The sequence below is a fragment of the Petromyzon marinus genome, chromosome 18, assembly GCF_048934315.1.
Source record: "Petromyzon marinus isolate PM22_M1 ecotype Great Lakes invasive population chromosome 18, UKy_Petmar_22M1.pri1.0, whole genome shotgun sequence".
NCBI lineage: Eukaryota > Metazoa > Chordata > Hyperoartia > Petromyzontiformes > Petromyzontidae > Petromyzon > Petromyzon marinus.
Window position 1 is genome coordinate 14,294,606 of NC_133684.1, and position 14,233 is coordinate 14,308,838.

A 14,233-nucleotide genomic window follows, 5' to 3' on the forward strand; every position below is an offset into this window, starting at 1 on the left:
CCGGTCATCCAGGAGAGTAGGGTGCTGGCTCATGCGTCGTCGGCACGTCTGGAAGGGGGCGTCGTCGGGAGTGTGGGTGTTGAGCCTTACACGCGACAATCCCGTGATGTGGATGAAATGTTGGATCGCCAAATTGTGCGCTGGCAGTGGTACCTTGTCCGCTGAACAGATAGGAAAGTTGTGAATGCTCTTGCGTGAATTTTCGGATATTTTTAGCAAAGGTAAATTCGATATTGGATGCACGAAATGCAGCCTCCTCCTCTCCCCAATGAAACTTATGACCCTTAGCCGTTATCGCGTGGAGAGGTTTCGCAATTGACGCGAACCCAGCGATAAAGCGGCGACAGTAAGACGCAAAGCCGATAAAACTGTGCACCTCAGTCACCGGGGTGGGGGTGGGCCAAGCACGAACACATGCAGTTTTCTCCGGGTCGGTTGCAATACTTGATTCATCAACAATGTGGCCAAGATACCGAACTGACTTCCGGAAAAGGTGACATTTCTGAGGTTTGAATTTAAGGTTAGCCACACGCATTTTGAGAAAGACAGCACGCAAATGGAGCAAATGGTCATCAAAAGTTCGGCTGACGACGATGTAATCGACGATGTAATCGTCGTCAGCCCATTGGAGACCCGCCAGGACCAGTTCTGTCAAACGTTAGAACGTAGCTGGTGTGGAATGGAGCCCCATGGGAAGCCGGTTAAATTCGAAGAATCCCTGGGGCATACAAAAGGCTGTCTTAGGTCTCGAGACATCGTCAAGCGGCAAGTGCCAGAACCTGGATAGAAGATCCAGGGTGGAGAAGAAACGTGCCCCTGCCAACATGTCCAGCGAATTGTCCATGCGAGGGCAAGGGAATACGCATCTGCAACCTTATTAAGCTTTATCAAATCTATGCAAAATCGTAAGCTACTGTCGTGCTTCTTCACAAGCACAATCGGAGCTCCCCAGGGACGGGTGGATGGTGAGATGATTTCTGTGGCCAACATCTCATCAACCGCCAGTCAAACATGTTCCTTCTCCGCCAGGCTCAGCCGGTAGGGATTCTGTCGGATAGGGGCCGCATCGCCCGTTATCCGGATTTTTCATTGCCATTCATCCTCGATATGGACGCTAGCAATACTGGCATTGGTGCCGTTTTGTCGCAGGTTGTTGATGGGGTGGAGAGAGTTGTTGCATATGGCAGTAGAGTGCTGTCTCCGGCCAAACAGCATTACTGCGTTATGCGCCGTGAATTGCTAGCCATTGTGGTTTTCTTGCAGCAGTACCGGCCCTACTTGTACGGTAGACAATTTGAGGTGCGCTCCGATCATGCAGCGCTCCAATATGTGCTGCGTGTGGATCAGCCGTCAGGCCAGTTTTCACGCTGGTTGGAGATCCTGCAGGACTTCTCGTTCCACGTTACGTACCGCAAGGGTTCTCGCCATACGAACTCCGATGCCCTATCGCGATTGCCAACGACCGGAGGTTGTGCATGTTTTTTGGGTCCCAGGTGGGGGGGGGGGGGGGCTAGTGGGTGATCACGTGTCCGGGTAGAGCTCTTGAGAGGGATTGAGAGGGAACGAGAATGCTCGAGAAGGCGGGCGGGGCAGTGGGTGGAGCGGCCCCGACCGTAGGGGGAAATAAGGCAGGTCCCTGAGAGCGACCGGGGTCTCTTCGTTCTACAAGCTGGAAGCTCGGTGTCTCAAGCTGGAAGCTCTTCGTCCTATGAGGAACCACGTGGTCAGATACCCGAGTGAGGGTCTGACCCTTCGTAGCAGTAACTCCTCTGTAGAATGTAGTTAGCTGGGTGGTCAATACCCTAGGTTGTATCTGGTAAAGGGGCAGTTACCCCTTTGTGTTACTGTGTTACAAATAAATGTGTTGCCTCTAAAAGGAACAACGTCTGCGACTCAGAAGGACTCACTCGCATACAATGAATGTGTGATTACGCACTTAAAAATCTAAATCTCTCCACTTATCTATTGTATGGAATTCAACAAACCCATGCCCTGGTCTTCCATGTGCCCTGTTAATGATTTTCCAATTTTCGTCACGTTTGTTTTAAAAACAAAATACATTCTTCGAGCCCATCAGAATATATGTTCAGCCTTCCACATGTAAAGAACCCCAGACTTATTCTTCAGGTTGTATGTTGAACTTCTTTCGCACCTTACCTAGCCAAGCGTACTCATTGGAGGTGCGGGTTGCCACCTTTTCCACAGACAAATTCCCAGACACATTTCAAAGTCGGCCCGGGCTTCTCAAACTTTGCACTTCCAACACACACCGGTTACCAGATCTCAGTACAAAAACATAAACACAGATGATGACAACACCCGGACAGGTGGCAACCTCAGCCTAGGTAGTCCTTGAATGGGGTTCCCACCATGCACAAATAGGCAATAAAATAAGAAGAGTAATTGTGTTCCTGCACAGACGGAGCTGACTCAGTGGTCAAGGGCACTTTGAGGCTTGTTCAATACTCACGGCCAGCAAAGAGAGAATTGATTGTCAGTAAAGCAGCATGCCAACTGCTATAAGGTGAATCTTTGCTGGAGGCAAATGAATGTGTACCTCTTGCTAATATTTTAAATGTCATTAATTCACATGAACCATATTGTAACTCCAGTCTAGTGTAACTAACGACAGTCCCTTGCAATATATCGGCCATTTCTGGTGGAGTGCTGGAGGAATGTTGCATAACTACTCGTGGATGGTCCTCATCTTGAACGACAGTCCCCACCAACATCCCCACCCCTGGGTTGCCCCCCTACATCTGCCTGGCCCCCGTGTCCCACCATGCGGTTTCTACGATGCTATTTAGAGCAAATCTTTGAACCAAGTTAAACCGTTTTTTTAATATATAAACGGTTAACCCCAACCAAACTATGCAACCTATTTTGAACTGAATGGACCGTCATCTATTGGACTGTAACGATTGGACCATAACCGGTTGAACCGTATTTGATTGGATCGTAACTTATTGAACCAGAACCGATTAAACCGTAACTGATTGGACTGTAACCAATTGAACCATAACTGATTGGACCATGACTGATTCAATCGGAACTGATTGAGCTGTAACCGACTGAGCCGTAATTGGTACGACTCTCCGATTCTCATCTTTGCCCAGGTGGCACATAAGTGATGCAGAACGTCTGTCACTCCTGTCACCAAATGCAGGAGAGATGCGGCAGGGAGAGCCTCACCAATCCAGGGACGTTCGGCAGATGGCACATCACTAAAATTAAATTACATTCACACTTTATTACCACCTCACATTCAACGAACACGGTATGATTTTTAACAATTAGCTGTTGACAGTGTAATGTTTCCAATTAAAAGTATTAACAAACACGTCCAAGGGAATTCACAGATAGTAAAGTGAACTTACCGGTAAGTTATTTGGGACAGCTGTGTTACCTACAGGGAATATAAGGAATACATCAGGACGTCAAGTATTCAAGACAGACAGTCAACATAAGTCAACATGATCACGAGTGCCTGGCCAGGGTCAGGTGATTGACATATCGTGTGAATGTGAAAGGTATCCAGTGAGTGTCCGCTGAGTGGTCATTGCCTGTTGAGTGGTTGGTGAGTGAGTTCTGCGTGAGTGATGAGTTTGATAAACCTAGGCTGAGAAATGTATCTCGGTTTGGTCTGTGGAATAGGTGGCAACTCTAACCTGCCTGAGCCTCATTATATAGGGGTGCCACGGTGGCGAGATGTTATCTCCCACGCCTGGTATACAGGTCGTGGGTTCGATCCCGACCTTGACACCTGTGTATTTGGAGTTTGCATGTCTCTCTCCCCGTGGTTGTGTGGATTTTTCTCCGGTTCCTCTGGGTTTTTCCTCCACATTTAGAAACATGCGTTTAGAGTATTTGGCTGCTATATATATCAACACGACAAGCCACTTCATTGAGATATCATTTGTGGCCAGAGCATTTCTGGAAAAGAGCATTGCAGCTCTGTAGACCTTACCTGGTAAGATAAAGTATTTTAAAAATCCAATTTCGTATAGCAGCAATGTATTCAGGAGCTGAATGCCAATGTGGAGGTATGCTAGCCACAAGAGCGCTTCAGAAGAGAGTTTATGTAGTTTTGCTATTCTTCCATTGGAGGTAGAGGCAGACGACTGTACAGTGAATTACTACGTGGTCCACTGTTTGGGTAGCATGGCCACAATCACACTCCTGTGGTTTGTCTTTAATGTTCCAGTTAGGAAGGCAATGTGTGCATCAACCTGTTTATGTTCTAACGTGATTGCTGGTTATTCCAGTGTCTTTGAGGAGGAATGTCAAAGCCAGGAGGTGCAATGATGTTTGGGTCTCTGACGAGGTGTTGATTCTGGACATCCGCACTATTCCACTCTGTTCGCCAGCGTTATTCCAGATCTAGGTGATGATTCTAGGATGGCAAACAGCAGCAGCGTGATCCCAGAAGGGCATCGCAATGGGAAGGATGCATGAATGACTAACCAGCTCTGCTCATGCGCTGGTACTCCGTGCAGCCGATGGCGTTCCTTGCGGTTTGCTGGCAGCAGAGCCACATGCCCTCACTCCAGAAGTGCGGGTGATATTTGACCCACAGGCAGGCATTGTGTTGGATTTCTAAACACAAACCAAATCCCACACACACTATTTTTGCTATAAACCAATATGCCTAGTAAGTGGAGGTTAAGTTACATCATACTATTCTGCAAGTCGAATTCAGTTTTATTTTAGTGATAATATCTGGATACACTTATGATTCAACGTTAATATGGTAGGGCATTTTTTTGCATTTGTTGGGTGTGGCAACTGAATAGGGTGGTTCAGATTCCCACGCTATAATTGTCTCTGCTCATCCCTACCCCACCCGGCAACAGTTGCCACAAACTGCCGTGGCCACACTTGGCTGTAGGACCAGTACACGTGTAGTGACTGGAAATGTCACTGTGTGGTACCGGGCCTGCGAGGCCACAGCGGGATGTATACTGTTGTGGGTACACTCCGGACACGGGGTGTAGTAGCAGACCTAGTGGGGGCTTGGGTGAGCCCTGGTTAAGCACGGCGGCACCATGTACAGCGTGCGGTGCGGGCTCCCGTTGAGAGAGCGAGAGAGTGTCAGCCAGCTAGGGTTACGTTGGGGGAATGATACTCTGGCTGACCTGGGGACAAGTGACTGGATGACACTGGAGGGGGGCCACCGGTAGAGGGGGCTAATGGGTGGTCACATGGTCCGGGAAGAACTCTCAAGAGCCTTCGGGAAAGGGGGAGAGAGTTCGAGAAGGTGGGCGGGGCGAAAGGCGGAGCCAGCCCCAGCCCGGCCCGATATAAGGGGGGCCCTGGGAGGGGCTCGGGGTTCTTACTGTTGGAGAGGCAGGAGATCCACGTCAAGCTTAAAGAAGCCTCCAGCCACGCGGTCCGAGACCCAGCTTGTGGTCCGGACCGGGATAGTGGAACCGTGTCTAGTTCCGCCGTAGCGTGGTTAGTTGGGTGGTCACCACCCGAGATTATGTTGTGTTAATAGCCTGGAGTATGTTGTGCAAATAGTTTAATAAAAGTGTTGCTCCCTAAGACAACGTCTGCGACTCAGTTGGACTCACTACACAAGCATCCCTCGATTTACGAACGTTCGGTTTACGAAATTGTGCGTTCACGCAATTCACAAAATATGGACACTTTTCCGCTCATGAAATCGAATTTACGTGTAAATAAAATTTAACTACGGCACGCACCACGAGATCATTAAACAAGAAGCCACCCAGGAGGCTGTGTCATCAACCATCCACGACAGTGTCATGGTGTCCCTGCAGTGCAACAGTAACGCCTCCTAAATCAATTCTAATTCAATTGTTTTCATTTTGATGTTCTTTATTTTTTTGTTAAAAGTGATATCGGTGTATTTTATTAGGTTGTAATGACTATCTGAAACATATCCCTAAGTTTTAGTATTCGTTTTAGTATTAAATTAATGAGAAAAGCCATTCTAATTTCTGAAATTTCGTTTTTGCGCGCGATTTTTGAAAAACACATCCCTTTCGTAAATTGAGGGATACCCGTTTTCGACAATGTGTACCATAATTCACATATGTTATCTTTTGTGTGACTGTGTTACAGCTAGAATTCTAATTCTAAAATCATTGTAATCATCATCACGTTTCTAGAGTTATTCATCCAGGAAAAACCACACCGAGCTTAAACTTGTTTTCTGCGTTGCAATGTTTCACCAATCCTCTTGTAAAGGATAATGCACCACACGTATATTCATGTGTTGAGCATGCTTAAACGTAACATTCTGGCAGATGTGGCATACGTCCCAGAACGAGGACCTTACGACTCACACCTGTTGGGACTTGTTCAAAAAAGCTCTGCTTATAAGTTAGATCGATTTTGGCATTTAGAAGTTTGTGAGCTATTGCTATGTGGCGAAATATTGCGATGTTAATGTTTACATTCTCTGGAAAAAAAAATCTTTACTTATTGTTATACGCCTGGACCATCATCACCACCATTTCTTACCTATACCACATATCATGCAGTGCGTCTCTCAATTCAATAATACGGGGGTTTGAGATTATTTCTCGGAATGGAAGTTGATTGGAGACTAAGTGGGCACACGGACGCCTTGGCTATCACACCACAGGAAAGTATTTAAATTTACCCACAGTGGTGGAAAAGTGCTGGTATAGGTAGGTACGCCATACCATACCTGTCAATCCCTTATCAGTGCCTACCTTATTACAGACCAATTCAGACCTTATTGGTCATCCCGTGCTCTTATAAATATCAACGTTCATCCTTCAAAGGCCAATCACAAGGGTGAAACACGAACAAATATCCCAAAGTTTTTTTTACTAAATTTCCCTGTACAAGAATACAGGTAAACCGTATGGGTTTACAGGTATGCCATACTGGCCCTTCAAAACGGTACCTATTTCTATTCTGCGATGTTTTCCTAGAGGGAAAATGGAAATGAACATGGGTTGGTGCAGAACTAATATGTCTCATGCTGGGACTTTAGAACATGCGTTTAGAGTATTTGGCTGCTATACATTTCCACATGATAAGCCACTTCGTTGAGCTATGATTTGTGGCCAGGTCAATTCTGAAAAATAGCTATATAACTCAGTGGGCTTTACCTGGTAAAATAAAAAAAATAGTTTAGTATATAGTTTTAGCACATTCACACTTGGACCGCTGATTATCCTGAAGCTACAGTCGTGCAAGAACAGAAATGACGGTTTGCATTTACCTTGCTTGAGCATCGAGACCCATGTATGTTGGCTGACTTCATTTGGGGCAAACACGTAGAGGCACCCATTCTGGTCATATATCACCTGAGGGGCAACAATGTAATTAAAGTTTGAAAAATAAAAATAGGTTTTATCCTTCCTGGCAATAAAACAGGAGGCATTAAGATGTTTGAACACCAAATACATACTTTTTGCAAGGCAGCAAGTCTGCATTAACCACACGTACGTGAGGTGAACATGCAAACAAACATGCACTGATTGTAGGCCAATCAGTTTCAAAGGAAATGCATATATTATCAGAGCATGTTAGTGTGCATGTTCTCCACAAGTACGTGTGGTTAGTGCAGACTTGATTCCTTGCAAAAGGTATCTATTTGGTGTTTGAACATCTTAACACCTGTTTTATTCTTATTTTTCATACTTTTATACGGGCAAAAAGATCCCATGGAATGAAAGATGTCACTTGAAAAGCACACGACCCGGCCACGTGGCTCAGTGGTCGAGCGAGTTGCTCGCAATTGTAAGGTTGAGAGTTCAAATCCTGATAGGCTTGACTCAGCCCATCATCCTACCAGGGTCGCTACAACAGGTACCGCTTTGATTTAAAGCTTTCGTGACTGCAGTAATTCATATTCTTAGTTTTTTCGGTAAAGTCACGTTGAAGAGAAACAACAAAATAACAAAATATATATAAAACAATAAAAAATTCTCACGACGTTTCGACTATAACTCAAACGGTCATCATCAGGTGTGTCGGTTTGCATACATTTATTTTTAAAACGGCACATTTATTTATTTATAAAAAAAAACGTTGGCGTCACGCGCAGCGATTGGCAGTTTGCCCAGGACTAGTCCATCTATTTTTTGAAAAGAGGAGGGGGGAGACGAAATTTTTTATAATGTATGCTGTCTGAAAGCCACTGTAAGCGTGAACAATCAATCAAGAACTGAAATGATTTATCAAATCTTTCCAATGATTGCTAAGATAGAATCCATCTTCTCGGTTGAAATTGTCTCTGTGCTTGTATATGTGGATAGCCTCATGAACGAATCTCTCATGGAAAGATTTGATAAATCATTTCAGTTCTTGATTGATTGTTCACGCTTACAGTGGCTTTCAGACAGCATACATTATAAAAAATTTCGTCTCCCCCCTCCTCTTTTCAAAAAATAGATGGACTAGTCCTGGGCAAACTGCCAATCGCTGCGCGTGACGCCAACGTTTTTTTTTATAAATAAATAAATGTGCCGTTTTAAAAATAAATTTATGCAAACCGACACACCTGATGATGACAGTTTGAGTTATGGTCGAAACGTCGTGAGAATTTTTTATTTTTTATTGTTTTATATATATTTTGTTATTTTGTTGTTTCTCTTCAATGTGACTTTACCGAAAAAACTAAGAATATGAGGTACCGCTTTGTTAATTTCCACATGTAAAAAAGAACATTTTCTCACATGCACATAACAACGCTTTTAAAACTATAAATTATATGTATTAATGCATTTCTTGATTTGAGCAGAGTCATGAAAACCATGAGATAAGAGACGATGGGAGAAAGTTGCAAAGTCGAGCAGTACGAGGGACGACACAAAGAGATAATTGTCGTGAAATGCAGTGTGGTGGTTGACAGGATGGATGAGACGGAACAGTCTGTGTCTGCTAGACTGAGTCCTGGACAAATGGTGGGTGGATGAATCAATGACTGAAGTTTACGTGAACAGTAGTAGCAGTAGAAGAGTGATAAGGAGGTGAATGATCGCTGGCGAGTGAGTGGCTGGAGTGAATCAGAATTATTTTGACTGGAGGAGGAATCTGATGAGCTATGAAGCTCTTTTTCAGTCGGGGCGGGTGAGCAAGTTACAAAAATAGCCAATACAAAAACGATAGAGTGCAAAATAGAGACAAGGTAAACCAGTCACGGTAAACAAAGTAAATATAAATGAGGGAAAATAAATACAAATTACATAAGTACATAAATTCCTGCCAATTTTCAACACTGGAAACAAGCTTGGGCAAGGCAGCAAACGACAGTCCCAGACCACACCAAGACAACACACAACAGTCCCTCAATAACATTGCAAATTATAATTGATCTTTCGATAGGGGTCAAAGGTACAAATTACATTTGCAAATCTGGTGTATCCAGTGCAAACATTCTGTGTCAGGAAGTTTTTGAAGGAAGTTTTCGATCATGGGACCTCCTTTGCCAGGACTAAAATATGAGAATAGGTTTTTACCCTTTTTTCTGGCAACAAAACAGGTGTTAAAACACAAAACTGAAAAAGGGAAAAACGTATGATTACATTTTGGTACTGGTAAAGGAGGTCCCATGATGTAGATACTCACCCCGAGCTCTCATTACTCTGATAGTGCATTGTCTTTGTGCTGTACGCCTTTTGGCGTCCTCTGGTCGAACATCGTTTGAGACGAGGCTCAAAAGAAAGCTGTCTCTGGTGTGGACCAATCAGTTTCAAGGACAATGCATATATTATCAGAGTATGTTTTTTGTTTGCATTCTGACCACAAGCAGTTTCAGTTTGGTGTTTTAACATCTTAACACCTGTTTTGTTGCCAGAAAAAAGGGGAAAAACCTATTATCAAGTTTTTCGATGTTAAGGGAGGTAAAGAGGTTGTTCCAAAACGTTGGTGCTGCAACGACAAAAACTTTATAAGGTCACGCTCATTACACACAAAGTTCTTGCCACAAAGGAACCAAAATACCTTGCTGATCTCAAGGAGCATAAACCATCGCGTGACTCCGATCATCCTCTCAGCGGCTTTTGGCTGGCCATCAAACAAAGACGGTCACTGCATCGTGCAGCGCTTTCAGATCCACTTCCTTGCGATATTAGGAAGCCACTGGAGCTTTCCACTTTAAAATTATCTAGATTGAAAACTCATTTCTTGAGAACTGCTTTTTTTATTCTTAGTTCTTTCGGTAAAGTCACGTTGAAGGGAAACAATAAAATAATAAAATATACATAAAACAATACAAATTCTCACGACGTTTCGACCATAACACAAACGGTTGTCTTCAGGTGTGTCGGTTTGCTTAAATTTATTTATTTTTAAACGGTGTATTTATTTATAAAAAACGTTAGCGCCACGCGCAGCGATTTGGCAGTTTATTTAGGACTAGTCCATCTATGTTCTGAAAAGAGGAGGGGGGAGACGAATTTTTTTTTAATGTATGCTGTCTGAAAGCCACTGTAAGCGTGAACAATCAATTAAGACCTGAAATGGTTTATCAAATCTTTCCAATGATTGCTAAGCCAGAATCCATCTTCTCGGTTGAAATTGTCTCTGTGCTTGTATATGTGGATAGCCTCATGAACGAATCTCTCATGGTAGCCAGATGGCTCACAAAGAACCTCTATCTTGGAAAAGTCAATGTCATGTGAGCCTACTGAATTATAACAATGATCTGCCACGGCCGAGGTGTTGGTCCTACCGTGTTTAAGGTCTGCTTTGTGTTCACGAATGCGGTCCGAGACATGGCGTTTGGTTTCTCCAATGTAACTACTACCACAGAGGCAACTTAGTTTGTGGACACCAGGGTACTGTATGTCCGGAATCACATCTTTTACAGACGGAACCAGATCACGGATTTTATGTAATGTGTTGAAACGGACCTGGATCTTGTGTTTATTCAAGATTTTGGAGATCTTTTTTGTGATTCCCGCAATGTAGGGTAAAGTGATGGTTTTGAAAGGCTCCTCAAGAGGGTCCTTCTTCATGGTTTGAGTGATAGCTTTGCGGATTGTATAGTCGGAGTAACCATTAGCCTTAAGAGCTTGGTGTACGTGCTTGAGTTCACTGCCTATGTGTTCCTGGTCGGATATGCATTGGGCTCTATGATACAGAGTCTTGATGAGAGAATTCTTCTGTGATGGATGGTGGTGGGAATCCGGTTTCAGATAAGCATCCATATGGGTAGCTTTCCTGTAGACAGAGTGGCTCATTGAACCATCAGGTCTCTTTTTAATTAGGACATCCAAAAAAGGTAGCTTGCCATCTATTTCTACTTCCATGGTAAATCTGATGGCTGGGTGTATGGAATTGATGTGGTCGAAGAATTGGTCTAGAGCAGGCCGGCCATGTGGCCAGATGACAAAAGTGTCATCCACGTATCCTCTTCCATAAGGTTGGGCGCAGAGTGGCAGTCTGGATGGCGTCAGTCTCAAATTTCTCCATGAAAATGTTAGCTATAACCGGAGATAGGGGGGAGCCCATTGGGGTGCCCTCTGTTTGTAGAAAGTTCCATTCCAAGTGAAGTATGTATTGGTTAAACAGTGTCTCACCAGGGGGGGTACCTCAGTGTTTAGTCCTTGATGAACCAAGTCTTCAATGATTGCAATGGTGTCAGGTACAGGAACCTTAGTGAATAAGGAAACTACATCAAAACTGACAAGCAGGTCGTCTGGGGACAGGGAAATACCCTTGATTGTCGATACCAGGTGAGTAGAATTTTGTACCGCAGAGGTGGTTTTTCCAGTGAAAGGACGCAGCCACTCATCCGACAGCACAATTCCATCTTACAAACTTGGTTTCCACATTTATCCCAGTAGCTAAAAGAGGCTCACGTTTTATTCGTGGTGAATAAACGTTTTAAGATAGCAATTTTAGTCAAGTGGCGTCCGATGGAGGCACACTGTCAATGTGCTATGATTCTCTACTCTCTCTGTGGGGCTACTCTACAGATTTCCCCTTTGCACCGCATCTCTCCACTTGACCCTGTGGTAGAGTGCTTGACCCTATGCTAGAGCGTTTGACCCTGTGGTAGAGCGCTTGACACTGTGGTAGAGCGCTTGACACTGTGGTAGAGTGCCTGACCCTGTAATAGAGTGCTTGACCCTGTGGTAGAGTGATTGACCCAGTGGTAGAGTGCTTGACCCCGTGGTAGAGTGCTTGACCCTGTGGTAGAGTGTTTGACCCCGTGGTAGAGTGCTTGACCCCGTGGTAGAGTGCTTGACCCTGTGGTAGAGTGTTTGACCCCGTGGTAGAGTGCTTGACCCCGTGGTAGAGCGCTTGACCCCGTGATAGAGTGCTTGACCCTGTGGTAGAGTGCTTGACCCCGTGGTAGAGTGCTTTACCCTGTGGTAGAGTGCTTGACCCTGTGGTAAAGTGCTTGGCCCCGTGGTAGAGTGCTTTGCTTCCCAATCAGAAGTTCAAATCCTGGTGTAACGTCAGGTCACTCCAACCTTATGCCAGAGTCAACACAATCAGTAATGCTTGGTGGGAAGTTAATCGTGGTCATCCTATAAAGAGAAGAACCCCTTCCAAAAGCGTGTCTGATTTCCACTGCTGGCGTAGAACAAGCAACGCACATTAGTTCTGCCACAACGCCTGTTTAAGCGGGGAGACAGCTTGCACAATCAAAACGAGCACGTATTGAACCACTTTTGCAAATGGTGTACACGGGTCTCGAACATTAAAATTGTATCAAATACAGTCGCGCAATTTGGAAATTCACTGCCAACATATTTTGTGGCAGCAGAAACCAAACCAATGGTCCAATGTAAATTGAACAAAATTGAAATTATGGCAAACTGGTGTAATGGTGAGTGTGATTACCAACTAGGCTAGGGTTCGGCAACCTCATACCTTTGATTTAAAAGCGTTCGTGACTGCAGGGATTCATATTCTTGGTTCTTTCGGTAAAGTCACGTAGAAGGGAAACAAAATAATAAAAATATAAAACAATAAAATTCTCACGTTTCGACTGCATCACAAATAATCATCATCACGTGTGAAAACCACAACAAGAAAATGTATACCTGTCAAACCCTTATCAGTGCCCTACAATAATTACAGACCAATTCAACCTTATTGGTCACCCTGTGTCCCTTATAAATCTCAACGTTCATCCTACAAAGTCCCATCACAAGGGTTCAACAAAATCAACCTACAGCTCTGGAGTCGCATGTGGCTCTTTAAGGACTGCGTCGTGACGTAATTTATTGAGGACCACCGTCTCGTATTCACCACATAGTGCATTGCAGCTCTTGAAATATTGAGTTGTTTTTTTTACCTAATTCTCTTATGTTATTTTGGCTGCCGACTCCTGAACTAGGCCATCCAGCCATCTGCTCTCCCCAGGATTTCACCTGGCGCTCAGCTCATGGTAGAACTCTCTGCAGTGCGACTCACAACCTGTTCTTAAAGCCGAGAGCCACGAGTTGGCAGCGAGATTTATAAATACCAGTCTTGATCACACGTCATCACTTGTGTAGTGGTCGACTTCACACGGACAACTTCTCCTTTTCTCCGACACCACTTTTATTACAAACTCTCCACATTACGCCTGTGGCTTCATCATTTCTCTGCTCGCCGCGCTCCCTTCCCTCTCTCCCTGTCTCTCCGCGTCGTCTCTCTCTCCCTGTCACTGTCTCTCCCCATCTCTCTCTCTCTCTGTATGCTGGGAAGAGGGTGCGTCTACCCGTCGTGCTCCTAGCGATTACATTACCTGCCAGTGAGGGCCTAGTTTTACGTATGCATCCTTGCCTCGCCAGACGTTCGTTTTTTGCACTTTCCAGCAACCTCTTTAAATCTGCGAGCACCTTCGAGTGCTCTTCTCCCCTCCACCTCTGTGAGTGCCTCCAACAAGACAGGGTCGTGCTGTCTCTCACTTCTGCATCTCTTTTTCCTCTCATCACACTCGTTTACTTGGCAAGCCTGCGGCCTACTCACAGCCCTGCACCCACTACCTTTCCTCCCACCTCTGTTACATCCTTCCTATTCTTCTGCTTTACTGCAAACATTAAAATCGCCCCTCTTTCTCACTCCCCTCCTCTTTCTCACTCCCCTCCTCTCTGCTCTCTTCCCCCCTCTCTCTGCTGCTTCCCTGCCCCCACAGCACCCATCACGCCACGGGACGCTCGTGACAACACCTGCTCACGGCCCCCCCTCTCTCTCCTGCCGCCACCCTGCACCCCCCCACTCCACTCTTATGTTCCACCCATCTCTTCTTGTCTTGTTCTCTCCTTTCATTCGTGCAGCTAACGAA

At 45.0% G+C, this 14,233-nt stretch overlaps 1 protein-coding gene across 3 annotated transcripts in view; it reads right to left on the reverse strand.

Annotated features, from left to right (window-relative positions):
• The window catches only part of LOC116943693 (tyrosine-protein kinase Tec-like), a 74,854-nt gene that overhangs the window by 35,196 nt on the left and 25,425 nt on the right, over positions 1 to 14,233 (reverse strand). For 2 of the 3 annotated variants that reach the window (XM_032956783.2, XM_032956782.2), the window contains exons 3-5: positions 7,223 to 7,307; positions 4,465 to 4,596; positions 3,378 to 3,406 (exon numbers count right to left, since the gene is read on the reverse strand). In XM_032956783.2, coding sequence (XP_032812674.1) covers positions 3,378 to 3,406; positions 4,465 to 4,596; positions 7,223 to 7,307 — 246 coding nt within the window. Of the gene's footprint in view, positions 1 to 3,377; positions 3,407 to 4,464; positions 4,597 to 7,222; positions 7,308 to 12,831; positions 14,036 to 14,233 lie in introns of those variants that run through there. The other variant, XM_076067898.1, reaches the window with a different exon arrangement.